Source organism: Schistocerca piceifrons, unplaced genomic scaffold (genome assembly GCF_021461385.2).
Source record: "Schistocerca piceifrons isolate TAMUIC-IGC-003096 unplaced genomic scaffold, iqSchPice1.1 HiC_scaffold_1520, whole genome shotgun sequence".
Lineage (NCBI taxonomy): Eukaryota > Metazoa > Arthropoda > Insecta > Orthoptera > Acrididae > Schistocerca > Schistocerca piceifrons.
Window position 1 is genome coordinate 1,913,211 of NW_025727370.1, and position 18,149 is coordinate 1,931,359.

The 18,149-nt window shown below is 40.8% G+C and overlaps 1 protein-coding gene across 1 annotated transcript; it reads left to right on the top strand.

Annotated features, from left to right (window-relative positions):
* Positions 1 to 606: 606 nt before the first annotated feature.
* LOC124734577 (molybdenum cofactor biosynthesis protein 1-like) lies at positions 607 to 16,746 on the top strand. The gene is made up of 3 exons (XM_047248546.1): positions 607 to 732; positions 7,697 to 7,842; positions 16,671 to 16,746. Exons 1-3 carry the CDS (start codon positions 607 to 609, stop codon positions 16,744 to 16,746), a joined length of 348 nt encoding a protein of 115 aa, XP_047104502.1.
* The last annotated feature ends 1,403 nt before the right edge of the window (positions 16,747 to 18,149 follow it).

Below are 18,149 nucleotides of genomic sequence, written 5' to 3' on the forward strand. Positions count from 1 at the left end.
ATTTAACAGAATCAGTGAGGTATACAAATATAACAACAGACTTGTAGAACCATTATTTTGTAGGTTAGATTAGATTAGATTCAGCTTTTGTTCCAAGACCCAAAACATGAGATGATTCTCATGGGTGAGTAACATGCCAGAAAGTATAACATAAAAAATATAAAACATTTGAATACCCTGATCATTTGTCAGGAGATTGTCAAACTAGGTGAATACAATACAAACTGGAACAGCTAATATTTTCAGAATAGATACGCTGTCAGACTGAAACATTGTTATGCACTATTAATAAATTTATCAAACAAAAAGTACATAATCTTGACTGTTATGACAAAGTGCTCTCAGAACTGAAATCTAACAGACATTCTTATTTAAGCTGGCCTAACAGCCACTGTTAAGATATTCATCTATAGAGTAGGATGAGTTGCCTATCGAAAAGTCTTTTAAACTCTGTTTAAACCAAGTTTTATCTGATACCAAGTTTTTAATGGTGTCTTTCTTCCACAGATGAATTGTGTTGTAATGCGAGATTTTAATGAAGATGAAGTGTGCAGTTTTGTGGAGTTAAGAAAAGAGTAAAATGTTGATGTAAGATTTATCGAGTACATGCCTTTCAGCGGCAACAAATGGAATGATGGGAAGATGGTCTCATTTAGTGAAATGCTCCAAATAATTAGAAAGCAGTGGCCTGATTTTGATCCTCTTCCCAATGGGCCCAATGATACCTCAAAGGTACGTGAAGTATTACATATGAACATACATTGAAAATAATTTAATGTTTATGACTTACTACCAATCACAAGAATACTTCACATCTGCTGGTGGTATGAGAGATGGACTGGTTTAGTTACATATTTCTCATCCCATTCAGTAAGTCTGTGCTGGCCTGGGTTTCTCTGCAGCTTTTCTGCAACTCTCCCCATTTCCTAAACCTTGACAATCCTTTTCTTACTTCCCTTTTCCTTCCCCTTCATTGTTTCTGCCAGAAGAAGAAGCCACTGGCTCCGAAAGCTAGCACATTTCCGTAACTTTAAGGGGAGTTAGAAGGGGAAAACATTCTTGTTCTTTTTTTCGGGTTTTTATCTGATTATAAAATTTGCAATTTTCCAAATAAAATGATATGTATATTACTTATAAACTTGCGTGGGAAGTATTTTATTTTATTTTCTAAAATATAATCTACACCAGTTGAAAATGTTAAAATTTTTACATGCATTACTTCAAGACCTAATAAAATCGGTAATTTTTTATATACAGGGTAGTCCATTGATCGTGACCGGGCCAAATATCTCACGAAATAAGTGTCAAATGAAAAAACTACAAAGAACGAAATTTGTCTAGCTCAAAAGGGGAAACCAGCTGGCGCAATGGTTGGCCTGCTATAGGGCGCTGCCATAGATCAAACTGATATCAACTGTGTTTTTTTAAATAGGAACCTCATTTTTTATTACATATTCGTGTAATACGTAAAGAAATGTGAATGTTTTAGTTGGACCACTTTCTTCGCTTTGTGATAGATGGCGCTGTAATAGTCACAAACATATGTCTCATAATTTTAGACGAACAGTTGGTAACAGGTAGGTTTTTTAAATTAAAATACAGAATGTAGGTACATTTGAACATTTTATTTCGGTTGTTCCAATGTGATACATGTACCTTTGTGAACTTATCATTTCTAAGAACGCATGCTGTTACGGCGTGATTACCTGTAAATACCACATTAATGCAATAAATGCTCAAAATGATGTCTGTCAACCTCAATGCCTTTGGCAATACATGTAATGACATTCCTCTCAACAGTGAGTAGTTCGCCTTCCGTAATGTTCGCACATGCATTGACAATGCACTGACGCATGTTGTCAGGCATTGTCGGTGGATCATGATAGCAAATATCCTTCAACTTTCCCCACAGAAAGAAATCTGGGGACGTCAGATCCGGTGAATGTGCGAGCCACGGTATGGTGCTTTGATGACCAATCCACCTGTCATGAAATATGCTATTCAATACTGCTTCAACCGCACGCAAACTATGTGCCGGACATCCATCATGTTGGAAGTACATCGCCATTCTTTCATGCAGTGAAACATCTTGTAGTAACATTGGTAGAACATTACGCAGGAAATCAGCATACATTGCACCATTTAGATTGCCATCGATAAAATGGGGGCCAATTATCCTTCCTCCCTTAATGCCACACCATACATTAACCTGCCAAGGTCGCTGCTGTTCCACTTGTTGCTGCCATCGTAGATTTTCCGTTGGCCAATAGTGCATATTATGGCGGTTTAGGTTACTGCTGTTGGTGAATGATGCTTCATCGCTAAATAGAACGCATGCAAAAAATCTTTCATCGTCCCGTAATTTCTCTTGTGCCCTATGGCAGAACTGTACATGACGTTCAATGTCATCGCCATGCAATTCCTGGTGCATAGAAATATGGTACGGGTGCAATCGATGTTGATGTAGCATTCTCAACACTGACGTATTTGAGATTCCCAATTCTTGCGCAATTTGTCTGCTACTGATGTGTGGATTAGCTGCCCCAGCAGCTAAAACACCTACTAGGGCATCATCATCTTTTGTTGCAGGTCGTGGTTGGTGTTTCACATGAGGCTGGACACTTCCTGTTTCCTTAAATAATGTAACTATCCGGCGAATGGTCCGGGCACTTCGATGATGTCATCCAGGATACCGAACAGCATACATAGCACACGCCCCTTGGGCATTTTGATCACAATAGCCATACATCAACACGATATCGACCTTTTCCGCAATTGGTAAACAGTCCATTTTAACACGGGTAATGTATCATGAAGCAAATACCGTCCGCACTGGCGGAATGTTATGTGATACCACATACTTACATGTTTGTGACTATTACAGCAGCTGGCTGGAGTGGCCGAGCGGTGCTAGGCACTACAGTCTGGAAATGCGCGACCGCTACGGTCGCAGGTTCGAATCCTGCCTCGGGCATGGATGTGTGTGATGTCCTTAGGTTAGTTAGGTTTAAGTAGTTCTAAGTTCTAGGGGACTGATGACCTCAGAAGTTAAGTCCCATAGTGCTCAGAGCCATTTGAACCATTTTTGACTATTACAGCCCCATCTATCACAAAGTGAAAAAAGTGGTCCAGTTAAAACATTCATATTTCTTTACGTACTACATGAATATCTAATAAATGGCCGCGGTTAGCCGTCTTCAGGCTGTTTCCTTGGAGTGTAGCGGCAGTGGGGAGTCTGGTGCGTTGCATGGTACACCCCAGGTGTTACATGCTTCACCCACTGACCCTTCTGTCGACACATCTTTGTGGGTACCGGGTGCGGTTGGGCCACCCTCTTCCCAAGGGGAGTGGCGGGTTCAGCGGCATTCGTGGTGCACGAGGCGGAGGGTCAGTGTGGAGGCTGGCCGTGTGGCATCGCCCATTCTGCCTGTGAGTGGACATGTGGCCACTCCTTCAGCAAGGTCCGAGCAGGCACATGGGGGGAGGGGTTTATTAGTTATTGGGAGCTCCAACGTTAGGCGGGTGATGGAGCTCCTTAGGGAAATAGCGGAAAGGTCGGGGAAGAAGGTCAGTGTTCACTCTGTCTGCTTGCCAGGGGTCTCATCCGAGATGTGGAGGAGGCCGTGCCGGCAGTGATAGAGAGCACTGGGTGCACCCGACTGCAAATTGTTGCTCATGTCGGCACCAATGACTCCTGCCGTCTGGGTTCAGAGGTCATCCTCAGTTCGCACAGGCGGTTAGCGGAGTTGGTGAAGGCGGAAAGCCTCGCGGGGTGGAATCTGAGCTAACTATTTGTAGTATCGTTCCCAGAACCGATAGTGGTCCTCTGGTTTGGAGCCGAGTGGAAGGCTTAAACCAGGGGCTCAGACGATTCTGCGGAGATTTGGGGTGCAAATTTCTCGACCTCCGCTATCGGGTGGAGAAAAGTAGGTTCCCCCTGAATAGGTCACGCGTGCACTACATGCAGGAAGCGGCTACAAGGGTAGCGGAGTATGTGTGGAGTGCACATGTGGGTTTTTTAGGTTAGAGAATTCCCTCCCTAGGCCCGACAAGACACCTCCTGAGATGCGGCAAGGTGGAAGTAGACAAAATGCAACAGGGAATAACAATATTAATGTGCTAATAGTAAACTGCAGGAGCATCTATAGAAAGGTCCCAGAACTGCTCTGATTAATAAACGGTCACAATGCCCACATAGTACTAGGGACAGAAATTTGTCTGAAACCAGATGTAAACATTAATAAATTCTAAACTCAGATTGGAATGTATACCGCAGAGACAGGCTGGACAGTGAAGGGGGAGGCATGTTTAAAGCGATAAGAAGTGCAATAGTATCAAAAGAAATTGACGGAGATCCGAAATGTGAAATAATTTGGGTGAAGGTCACGGTTAAAGCAGGCTCAGACATGGTAATTGGATGTCTCTATAGGCCCCCTGGCTCAGCAGCTGTTGTGGCTGAGCACCTGAAGGATAATTTGGAAAATATTTCGAGTAGATTTGCCCACCATGTTATAGTTCTGGGTGGAGATTTTAATTTGCCGGATATAGACTGGGAGACTCAAACTTTCATAACGGGTGGCAGGGGCAAAGAATCCAGTGAAATTTTTTAAGAGCTTTATCTGAAAACTACCTTGAGCAGTTAAACAGAGAACCGACTCGTGGCGATAACATATTAGACCTTCTAGTGACAAACAGACCTGAACTATTTGAAACAGTTAACGCAGAACAGGGAATCAGTGATCATAAAGTGGTTACTGCATCAATGATTTCAGTCGTAAATAGAAATATTAAAAAAGGTACGAAGATTTTTCTGGTTAGCAAAAGTGACAAAAATCAGATTTCAGAGTACCTGACGGCTCAACACAAAAGTTTTGTTTTAAGTACAGATAGTGTTGAGGATCAGTGGACAAAGTTCAAAACCATCGTACAATATGCATTAGATGAGTATGTGCCAAGCAAGATCGTAAGAGATGGAAAAGAGCCAGCGTGGTACAACAACCGAGTTAGAAAACTGCTGCGGAAGCAAAGGGAACTTCACAGCAAACATAAACATAGCCAACACCTTGCAGACAAACAAAAATTACGTGAAGCGAAATGTAATGTGAGGAGGGCCATGCGAGGGGCGTTAAATGAATTCGAAAGTAAAGTTCTATGTACTGACTTGGCAGAAAATCCTAAGAAATTTTGCTCTTATGTCAAAGCGGTAGGTGGATCAAAACAAAATGTCCAGACACTCTGTGACCAAAAAGGTACTGAAACAGAGGATGATGGACTAAAGGCCGAAATACTAAATGTCTTTTTCCAAAGCTGTTTCACAGAGGAAGACTGCACTGTAGTTCCTTCTCTAGATTGTCACACAGATGACAAAATGGTAGATATTGAAATAGATGACAGAGGGATAAAGAAACAATAAAAATCACTCAAAAGAGGAAAGGCCGCTGGACCTTATGCGATACCAGTTCAGTTTTACACAGAGTATGCAAAGGAACTTGTCCCCCTTCTTGCAGCAGTGTACTGTAGGTCTCTACAAGAGTATAGCGTTCCAAAGAATTGGAAAAGGGCACAGGTCATCCCCGTTTTCAAGAAGGGACGTCGAACAGAAGTGCAGAACTATAGACCTATATCTCTAACGTCGATCAGTTGTAGAATTTTAGAACATGTATTATGTTCGAGTATTATGACTTTTCTGTAAACTAGAAATCTACTCTGTAAGAATCAGCATGGGTTTCGAAAAAGACGATCGTGTGAAACCCAGCTCGCGCTATTCGTCCACGAGACTCAGAGGGCCATAGACACGGGTTCCCAAATAGATGCTGTGTTTCTTGACATCCGCAAGGCGTTCGATACAGTTCCCCGCAATCGTTTAATGAACAAAGTAAGAGCATATGAACTATCAGACCAATTATGTGATTGGATTGAAGAGTTGCTAGATAACAGAACGCAGCATGTCATTCTCAATGGAGAGAAGTCTTCCGAAGTAAGAGTGATTTCAGGTGTGCTGCAGGGGCGTGTCGTAGGACAGTTGCTATTCACAACGTACATAAATGACCTTGTGAATGACATCGGAAGTTCACTGAGGCTTTTTGCGGATGATGCTGTGGTATATCGAGAGGTTGCAACAATGGAAAATTGTACTGAAATGCAGGATGATCTGCAGCGAATTGATGCATGGTGCAGGGAATGGCAATTGAATCTCAATGTAGACAAGTGTAATGTGCTGCGAATACATACAAAGAAAGATCGCATATCATTTAGCTACAATATAGCAGGTCAGCAATTGGAAGCAGTTAATTCCATAAATTATCTGGGAGTATGCATTAGGAGTGATTTAAAATGGAATGATCATATAAAGTTGATCGTTGGTAAATCAGATGCCAGACTGAGATTCGTTGGAAGAATCCTAAGGAAATGCAATTCGAAAACAAAGGAATTAGGTTACAGTACACTTGATCGCCCACGGTTTGAATACTGCTCAGCAGTGTTGGATCCGTACCAGATAGGGTTGATAGAAGAGATAGAGAAGATCCAACAGAGAGCAGCATGCTTCGTTATAGGATCATTTAGTAATCGCGAAAGCGTTACAGAGATGTTAGATAAACTCCAGTGGAAGACTCTGCAGAAGAGATGCTCAGTAGCTCGGTATGGGCTTTTGTTGAAGTTTCGAGAACATACCTTCACCGAGGAGTCAAGCAGCATATTGCTCCCTCCTACGTATATCCCATGAGGATAAAATGAGAGAGATTAGAGCCCGCACAGAGGCATTCCGACAATACTTCTTTCCACAAACAATACGAGACTGGAATAGAAGGGAGAACCAATAGAGGTACTTAAGGTACCCTACACCGTCAGGTGGCTTGAGGAGTATGGATGTAGATGTAGATGTAGACCAAAAAATGATTTTCTCGTAATGAAGACACTAAAGTGGGGGTCAGTTATGCTGTTATTGCTTTTAATGATGGCAACATTGGTAGCGTGAAAGTGCTACAACATATGGGAATTAATTCTGGAGCAAACTGCATCAGAGAATTTGAATGGATGGACAAGGTTTGCATTGGTAAAGCAAAGTATGCAGCACAGTTGGCCACTACGGAGTCCAGAAAGAAGAAAACAAGAAAAAACTTAAAAAAGATCAAGAGGATGATATACAGTATGGTGCAGGGTGCTTCTGAGTGACTAAAAATAAAATGTTAAGCATATATTGAGTTACAGTCTATTAAAACTTTAAAAACTCTTCCTGAAAATTTACATTTTCTCTTGCATTTTTCCCTAAATCTCAGAAACTACTTCGAGTAGCGAATTCAAATTTTCAGGGAGTAATAACATACGTATCCTGAGTCTTCTTAACTAAAAGAAAAACATAATGTTATGTATAAATAAAATTATTTAGAATAACATACAAAAAAGTACACAAAATTTTAACTGTGTAATTAAAAAATTGTATTTCCAAAAGCAGTGGCTGAAATGCAATTATTGTAAGACTCAGAACATATAGTTTAATGTGCTGTAAAAGTTTCTTGTCAATGGCTACAGTTGTTCCTGAAATATGGGGAAGTTAAGTCACTAAATTTAACATTGTCAGGATAGGGCGTTCAAACTCCCCTTAATGCACGTTTTCTCCTTCCTCCACTTGGTGAGCAACACATTTATAGTATTTTCACAACAGCAGTAGCTATTTTCTTACAATTTCTTTTTGCAGGCATACCATGTCCTGGGCTTCAAGGGATGTGTGGGATTTATTACCTCAATGAGTGAACACTTCTGTGGCACGTGCAACCGTTTACGGATAACAGCTGATGGCAATTTGGAGGTGTGTCTCTTTGGGAATTCAGAGATATCTCTCAGGTGAGTGATGAAACATAGAATAATCGTGTCCAAGTGAAATTTCATGTGAGGAAACCATAAAATTACTAGAAGACTGACAGACTGATCAGTATTTTACGTTCAAGAGGTGAAATTCCAAATCTTCTTATAGACACATTCGTTCCTCTTGTCCTCACATTAGTCGTGGAGTCCGAGTGACCTTTCAGACCTTCAGGAACTTATCACTCTTTCCTATCTCATGAAGGAACTGATAGTTCCAAATGCTGAGTATAGAATAATACTTTTAAACTGTTTGCCATGCACATTAGGTATGTGGTTGGTATATGGAAGAGATAAACTGCAGTTAAATCCAGCAGGTATGAAATGAGTAATCTTTTCTTGAAGTTTTCAGCTTGCACCCTCCTCCCTCCCAGACATACAAACCAGATACCTCTAGCTAAATAATTTGTGAGTATATATAATTTGCCTCTGTCAACATCATGTTACACTAACCTATTTGTGAGATTAAATTAAAGGAAAGTAATCAGGACTGGAAATTATTTAAAGACATTTTTAGCTATGTCCCTAGGTTGTAATAAAGTTAACACAGTATTTCTGTCCATGTGATGGTAACTATGATTCGCCAGCCACCGTTGCCGAGCGGTTCTAGACGCTTCAGTCCAGAACCGCGCGACTGCTACGGTCGCAGGTTTGAATCCTGCCTTGGCTCAGATGTTAAGTCCCATAGTGCCCAGAGCCATTTGAACTGTGATTCATGATTATCAGAGTCTATATGTTCCAAATAAAAAATGGAACTTCATGTGTATAAATGTACAAATTATTAGACAATGGGACCAACAACTGACACTTTTAAATTGATGACTAGACTAAGAGATTAATAATAGGAAAAAAACTGCAAGATACTTGGCGATAAGTTTGTTTCAGGACAAGGTAAGGGGGGTAGGGGGTGGGAAGAATCAGCTCTCTCTTTGTGAGCATAACAGAAATCCTTTATCAACCGAAGGTAAAATAAGATATAAAAATACAGGGTCAAACAATTAATTTAAGTATCTTAGAAACCAAATGACTAATGAAATTGGAAGCTAAGAAAAGTAAGTTCGTAGTAAGTAGGGTGAAACACAGGGGGCTGCAACATATTGCCATTGTTGTTTGACTTGTCTATCAAAGAAAAAAGAAATGGATCAAAACAAAATAAAAGTGAGAATGGAAATGTATCAGAAGCAGATAGGAATAAGCAAGGAACATATTCTTTAATAAATAATTAAAAAAAAGAAACTGACATGTGAGGCAGATGTTCCTACAATTTTATGTTCAAAGCACAGCAGTCTGTGAAAGCAAAATATTTATGACATTGAAAAAAGAAAATCAGTGAGTGAAAAGTGTGTGTAGGTGAATTGTGGTGAAAGACTGGATATTGGAACTTCTGTTAGGCTGCCCAGTATTAGTTAACTTGGTAGTAAAGGAGCAAGTTTGCAAGGGCAGATAACTGTTTGACTACGTAAAATAGAGTGGGAATATGGAAAAACTAGTCCAAGATAGGATGAAAAAGATAACAGCAACTTAAAAAATGAATTGATAAGTTACCATGAACCCCATTCCAATCTAGTGAATGCAGTGGTTGACAATATCTTGTGACATTCGCCTATAAGGCTCAAACAATAATTGCTAAATAAAAATACAAAATAATGACAAGACTGTATCTAAGCTGTCACTCTCTTCTGAAACAAGGGTGTTTAAACCAACAAACACGCAGGAAAGCAGGGACAACTCGCACACTAGAGAAGGATGGGCAGTATCATTGAAGGAGTGAGCATAAACTGTGTGGAATATGTGTGGTACAAGTAATGATAGTTAAAAAAAAAAAAGAAGAAGAAGAAGAGGAAAAATGTTTATCTGGAAATAAGGGAATAAAAATTTGCCACGTGAAGAGACAATATGGTACTGTGCTGATGAGTGTGTACAAGTGGTGATATACAATATACATTGATAAAGGAACTCTGCATTGGGCCCAGAAGACCACGCAATGCTCTTCGAGAGATGTCCTCTACTATATATCTATGGAGAGTTAGGGGGTCAGTATACAACTCTCCAGGCTGTTATCAACTTCCAGAAGTTGAAGACACTACTTCTCACTTGAGTAGCTCCTCAGCTGTAACTACAAGCAGAGTGTACCCTATTCCAGTCTGTCCACCGAGCAGAATTTCCCGGCTCTACAAGGAATTGAACCTGATCCCTTTCTATGGCACGCCTGTGGCATACTGACTGCATAGCTGTGGCAAGAGTCAAAATATACACTTGTGAACAATTGAGTTATAACTATTCTGTTTATTGGGGAGAGAGTATGTATATTGCCACCGTGAATGAAATAGTTTAGTGTATCGTAACTGGAATGTATTCAGACCTCGTACTTGTGTGAGAGCACAGTGTCTTAGACACTTGTAGTGTTTGTCTTAGCATGAACTAACCGGTGAGCCTTACTTTCTAGTATTTTTAATTATATATCATTACTGGTGCCTCTGGCACTTTTGTGTTGCAATAGCAATAGCTTGCAATAGCAAACATTGAGTCAACCATGGTTTTTGGATTAGAAGTAGAGGTCAGCTGGGTTGACAGTGGGAATAGAGTGATGGGAAGTGGACAATAAGCAGTTATATTGAAGGGTGCATTATTTGATATGTTAAGGTTAATTACAAAACGTGGATTGGAGAATTTTTCACGTTGAGCAGAAGTAAGTTTACAGGACCAGATGTCAAATTACACATGATCAGTGTGAATCCCTATAGTCAGCATGAACACTGGCACGCAGAATAATTTATAGGTAGCCTTGCTGTATATAAAAAATCAGATTTGTGCTGAACTGTCATGAACAAACTGTCACTTCTCTGGAATAAATAGACTCGGATTTGTTAATTACATCTGTGTAAATGAAAAATATAGGAAAACATAGATTGCTGCTTACTGTAAAGGAGACATGTTACATTGTAGACAGGCACAATTAAAAAGGCACTTACACAAAGCTTTCGGCCACAGCCTTCATCAGCAAAAGAGATACAGAGAAACACACACATTCATACACACAGGCAAGCACATGTCACACACATATGACTGCCAACTCCAGCAGCTTGCCCCTAGCTGCTGGACTTGGCAGTTTTTTTTTCTCTGTGTGTGTGTGCGTGCGTGCGTGCGCACGCAGTGTTCTTGCTTGTGTGTTGTGCCTGTGTGCAACTTTATTTTCTTTACGGTAAATAGTGCTCTATCTTTCCCTGCACTGTTGATATTCCTACCTGGTATTTACATTGTTTAATCAGTGTAAATAAGAAGGACACCGTTACATATATTCTGTCACTTGAAGACTAATACATGAAGTAAGTGGACATTATTTTTTATTGCAGAGGATCTTTGTCACCACTAATTATTAATTTTGTGTTCCAGTTAATTAGACATGCTTTCATCCTTTCCTGGATGTGCTCTTTTTGTTAAATCTTCCTTCAAAAGATCTGATTTACTTCAAATTAATAAACCTGAGTATTCTGAAAAAGGAGGTGCAGCTTACAGCTGCAGTGTGACAGTTGATCACAGGGTGATTTTATCACTGCCATATCGTGGGTACCCATGGGTCAAGACACATATTCTATAAGGGTGTGTAGTCATTGGGCTTTCTTGTACCACAGTGTCAAAGGTGTACTGTGAGCAGATTTATTCAAGGAAAATACTACCACAATCAGCAGAGTGAACTGGTATGGGCAACAGGATATCATTGACAGGGGTTACCACTGACTAGCATGGCTTTAGCAGTGAACAGGTGGGCCACAATGTAGCAAATGACTCACCAACTCAGTGACAGTCAATAAACAGTAACCATTCATGCCACTGGGAACTGTCACCTCTTTGTGGGATACAAACATGCAATCTGCACACTGCTCGTCACAGTTACAAAGATTAGCATTGGTTCGGAACAGCACCAGGGGATGCTCGAAGCATGCAGGAAGGTCGTCTGTCTGATGATTTGCGGTACATATTGCCAAGGTGGCAGGGTGCAAAATAAGGAGTGATCAAAAAACTTCCATTTGAAGGCTGCATAGTTCAGATCAGTATGCCACACACACACACACACACACACACACACACACACACACACACACATATCCATCCGCACATATACCCTGCTTGTGTCTGTATATGTGCGGATGAATATATGTGTGTGTGTGTGTGTGTGTGTGTGTGTGTGTGTGTGTGTGTGTGTGTGTGTGTGTGCGTGTGTGTGTGTGTGCGTGTGCGCGCGTGAGTGTATACCTGTCCTTTTTCCCCCCTAAGGTAAGTCTTTCCACTCCCGGGGTTGGAATGACTCCTTACCCTCTCCCTTAAAAGCCACATCCTTTCGTGTTTCCCTCTCCTTCCCTCTTTCCTGATGAAGCAACTGTGGGTTGCGAAAGCTTGAATTTTGTGTGTGTGTTTGTTTGTGTGTCTATCAACATACCAACGGTTTCATTTGGTAAGTTACATCATCTTTGTTTTTAGATATATTTTTCCCATTTGGAATGTTTCCCTGTATTATATTATATATCAGTGCATTCCTCTCCCACAACTATCCTGCAGACCTTGTCCACAAACAGATCTCCCAAGCAATACATTCCTCCCCACCCAACAACAATGTTACTACCCCCAGACCACACAGAAGCATCCCCCTTTTCACCCAATATTATCCTGGCCTCGAAACGTCAACTAATTACTCTGCCACGGATATGAATTTTTCAAGTCAAGCCCTGAAGTGAGATCATCCCTTGACAATATTCTCCCCACACCACCCAGAGTTGCCTTTTGCTGACCCCCTAACCTCCGTAACATCCTTGTCAAACCCTACAATATTCCCAGACCACCTTCTCTACCCAGCGGTTCCTACCCCTGTAACCGACCCCGATGCAAAACCTGCCCCATGCATCCCCCCACAACCAAATACTCCTGCCCCGCTACTGGTATAACATACACAACTCAAGGCAGGGCCACATGTGAGACAACACATCATTTATCAGCTGACATGCCTGCACTGCACAGCCTTTTACTTTGGTATGACGACAACTAAACTGGCTGAGCGCGTGAATGGGCACAGACGAACTGTCCGCCTAGGAGATGTCCAATACCCAGTAGCGGAGCATGCCCTACAGCATAATTCTAGGGACCTAGGAACCTGCTACACCATATGTGCAATTTGGCTTCTCCCACCCAACACCAGTACCTTGGAACTGCGGAGATGGGAACTTGCACTCCAACACATCCTTTCATCCCGCCATCCCCCTGGTCTGAACATATGTTAACCAACCTCACTCCCATTTACTCTTTAGTCTTCTCCTCTTTCCCTTTCCTCTTTAGCCATTCACGCATCTTTTCATCCTACACAGTTGCGTTTATCTTTATACTATGTGCCTCTTTACTTCTGTATTCATCCTCCTTGGTTTGAAGCTGGCACAGTAATTACAGCCACCTTGGCTTCCCTCTGACATCCATGCCTCCATCTTTGCTACCCTTCCTGTTTACCTTTCCCCTGTTGCTTCATAACCTGGGTTGTGAATAACTGAATCCACTTTCCCTTCTTCCCCTTTTTTCCCCTCTCTCCTTCCTGATGAAGGAACGAAGTTCCGAAAGCTAGGATACGTCAATTTTCTGTTCTGTTTTGTGTATCTATCGGCTGTACTGAGCTGAAGTAAGTACTGGCCAGGCCCTCTATCTCTTTGTTAGCATTTGTTTCATATATATAAACACACACACACACACACACACACACACACACACACACACACACACACACACACACACACACACACACACACACAGGGTGATGCGTATTATCATTTAAAAGCCTCCAAAGCACTGTATATGACCCTGAGACAACTAATTTAATACAAGACACATGGGATCACAAATGTTGGATACGATACAAATGTTGGGAAATGTGTCAAAAGCGAATGACAAATGTCACCAGATGATGTACCTTGCCATGCTTGCAGTGGTTGAGCCTCTCGGCCTGTCACACTTGATCATCCCAACCCAAGTCAAGTATTCATATCATTGTGGCTACGGACACATGTGTGCGACTTTAGTGATGGTGTTCAGGATTTGAGTCTTGCATCTGGCAGGCAGTATTTTTTCATTGTGTTAAACAATTATGTATTTATATTGAAGTTTATTATTTTATTTACCGGTCTTGCAGTTTCCTTGATTTCTTGCAAAGTACAGTACAATGAAAACCTGCCATATTGCATAACAAGTAGATGAGTATAAACTTCAGAATAGCATCATTGCCATTAAATGACCTATGTTTTCTTTACTAACTAATGTCTGTAAACAAAAAGAGAAGGGACAGAAACAAAAAACACAAAATCAGAACTGCTTTTGCTTGATTACAGCAGGGACAATAATTTTGTAACATCTACATTTACAACAGATCATATTTACAAAATGTTTTCGAAATTTGCTCTGTTTGCTCAAATGAAAGTATTGCACTGCTCAATCATTCCTTTACACTCAGCCCCAACTGCTGCACATGCTGTGGGGTATGTCATCTGGTTACGTCATATGTTCAGTGTTTATCACCAATTTTTGGGGTATTTTGAAATGTATAAAAAGGCAAATGCAGAAAGTTATCACATTTTGCTGCACATTACCTGCATCACAGAAAAATAATGTATACAAACCTTCTCAGATTTGCCACTGAATAACTTTGTGCAAGCCTCACAATATTTCACCAACACAACTGTTCGTCATCTTCAGGTAGTCGTGGGTCCTGTCATCACTGCTGCAAGATGTGACTGGTGATATTCGCACAGCAGAATTCAAATTTGTCAGGCTAGAAGCAGGAGTACGAATGTGTGGATAGGCACTCCCAGTTGGATGGAAATGCCATTCATAGTAGCCTTCTGCTTATGTGTTGTGGGCAATGACTGCACTTCTGGACACTCGTGTGGTTAAAAGCTGAATTAACTCTCTGCAAGGTGCTGCATCAGGTCATACATCGGAGGATCTGGTTTCTACTGTTTTAATTTCATGGCAGTCAGTGCTGGATTCTGGGCAGTGCTTAGTCAAAATTCCATATTCCTGTTGGTAAGATTGCCCACCGTATGGATACATGCCTCATTCTTAAAAACACAATCCTAGAGTGATGATGCTGAGGATAAAATTTCAGTCCTCTTGGGAAACGTGTGGTGCCCTGTACTCAGGCAGTGCTCTGCTACCACTAATTTACTGGGTGGCATTTTTGTCAGCGCTGTTGAACAGTGTTCTTGCACAATGTGAGGTGTCTGCCCTATATAAGATTTCCCATAATGGCATCAGATCTTATATATGATCTGTGTTTTCTAAGGTCAAGATTGTCTTTAACTGAACCCAAACAATTCCTTAGTTTTGCTGGTAGACGAAAAACACACTTGATTCTGTTTCTCTTAGCGATTCTTTCTATTTTTGAAAACATGCCACTGAAATATGGCAAGAAAGCCATTTGCAGTGCTTGTCTAAGTATCTTCATTTACATCCCTACACTGAACTTGCTTTGCTCAGAACACATTGCAAATCTGTTTACAAGAATAAACATTCTGCTGGAACACTGTTCTTAGGTGTTACAGTTCACCAGGCAGACTGTCGGTATCTGAGATCACGTGTGCTCTATGTGCCAGGGAGTGTAAGACACTACCACATTGTGCAGGGTGATGGCAACTTTTGGACCGCAAATATAACTCTGCGTGTATCAGTTTTCAGTAGAGACTATGCCCCAGTGTTCTGTCAGCTTTTCTTCTAACTGTGACATCCAGGAATGGTAAGCTGCTATCTTATTGTACTTCCACAGTGAACTGAATATTCAGATGGAGTGAGTGCAAATGCTGCAGGAACATAGGTAGTGTCTGTATTATGTGGGCCACACCACAAATGTCTCTTCAGCATTCTGCCACAAGGAGGAATGTTGGATATTTACTAAGGGAAATAGAGGGTCTCCCATGGGAACACTGTCCACTTGATCAAAGTAGTTGGTGTTACATAAGAAATAGGATGAGGTATGCACATGTTTAAACAGCACCACAATTTCTTTCTCAAACTTGCTGCTAATAACCTCTAATGAGGGCTGCAGGGACACTTTTGTAAGTAATGATATAACATTTGAGCTAACTAAAAGATCTGAAAGTTCTAGTTTAAGCATCTTCAGGTATTCTATGAAATCCTCTGAATTCTAAATATGATGGTCATAGTCATCCACATGATAAATTTCAAAGCTGTCACGTGGAAATTGCCAGTTGCATCTTGCAGCAGTGATGGTGGAAATCACCACCACCTGAAGATGCCAAAATGTTGTGTCACTGAAATATTGAGGGAGGGACTTGCATAATGTTATCTGGTGGGGAACCCAAAGTGTTTTTGCAACAGATCTATCAGGCAAGCCTGAAAATTCACATATACTCCAAGCAGTAAGTACCTGTTGTAAAATGGTCACATTAGTGAGCTTGGCAATTAATTAACAGTTTATCAATAAATTTGGCTTCATTTTGCAAGAAATTGTGCTGTGTTCCACTACTCCCTCTTCAACAAAACTAATGTCAGTTTCTGCTCCACCTCTTCAGCCCAAGATCCTATGTATACTCTTGAGCATTTGTGTAAGATACCTGTTTATTTATAAAAATAAAAGTAACTTCTATCATGACTTTCCCATTGTTGTCCAGTGGGTTTGTTATCCTGCTGTTGCCTACTACAGACTACAAGATTACTGTTGAAGATTTCTGCAAAGTTTTTCTTCCTTTTTAGTGTACCAACATTTCACTGTGTGGTAATTGCCTGGTACTGTTTAACGGGTGTTTTAACTGTTGTTTCAGAGATGCAATACGAAGCAAATGCAGTGAGGATGACTTGCTTGCCATGATTGGGGCAGCAGTGAGAAGAAAGAAGTAACAACATGCAGGTAAGATACATTACAGCAAATGTAACTCTATAGATAGAAAGAAAATTTCTGCTCAACAAGTCATAGCAAACATAAGAGCAAAATAGAACGAAAAACAACAGTGATAGAACCTGTGTTTTTGTGTAAAATTGGATTTAATTTTTTATTTAGTATTCAGTCTGATTAATGCCCATTGGTCAACAATACATTTCAGCCCTAGAATTTGGTTCTGCAAGGTCCACCAGATAACCATATATGGCTGTTGTAACTCCTTTATTGGACTTCAGAAGTTTTCCAGCAACAAATCTTTTTTTTTCTTTCTTTCTTTCTTTTTTTTTCTTTTTAAAAGAGAAGCTAAAATGCAGAAAACATCATAAAGGAAACACTCACAGAAAAGCATCAGTGTCCTTGAAACAATGGAAACTCCAGTAGGAATATCAACAATGTTGGAAAAGACAGATTACTACTTACTGGTGAAGGCTGTGGCTGAAAGCTTTATGTAAGTGTCTTTTAATTCTGCCCATCTGCAGCCTAAGGTATCTTCTTTATGGTAAGTAACAGTCTGTCTTTTCCTTCATTATTCATTAGTGTTCTTTGTTTTTATTGCTGTTTAGCAAGCATCATGTGGTATATAAGGGATGCGAATAGCGTCAGATGTTGAATCATCACTCTGGAGGATATGAAGGTGCTCCATATTGGTGTGAGACAGCATTATCTGATGAGAGTTTGAAAGAAACCTCATTGTGGATGTCCATTTGGTCGCCTGGTTAAACCTTGCAACATCTGTATTTTTGGAGTATTTGGATCTGATAGTGGCCTGATGTTGGAAAGTAAGGGCATTGTCAAAATCAATGTTCCAGTTGACTACATCAGACCACTACAAGGGAGCATCACTGTGTAGTGTACTGAGTACATTGTAACCTGTTCACGTCTGTGACTGCCATCTGAGAACAAGTACAGTAAACTCTCGTGCAGCTACACTTTTGGCTAGCTAGATTGACACTTGACAAGTTTCAATTTGCATGCACCTGGAGCCAAGCATTTGCTGGTGTTTTTTGGCAATCTAATGCTAATCAGTGCACTGGTGCGTGTCAAAAGTCCAAGTATTGTCAATTCGTGCGTGTGTTGGTTGAAGCACTAGTGTGTTTCTTATTCGTATTGCATGGTTTCATGCCACTGCCATCTATTGGAACTCCTTGTAAGTACAGTACATACAGTATTGTTCTATGCAGCGCAACGTAGTCCTGTCGAAACTGACAATTAGAGTGCGCCGCCTAACACTTTCCACTTGTTGTCAGTACATCAAAGCTGGTGAGCCACCCACAAAAGTTGCTGCAGAGTAGGAGTACAATTACTGATCGGAAGACAAATCGATCAGGAATTGAAAAATTTTGTTCCATCCAAGCATTGGGCA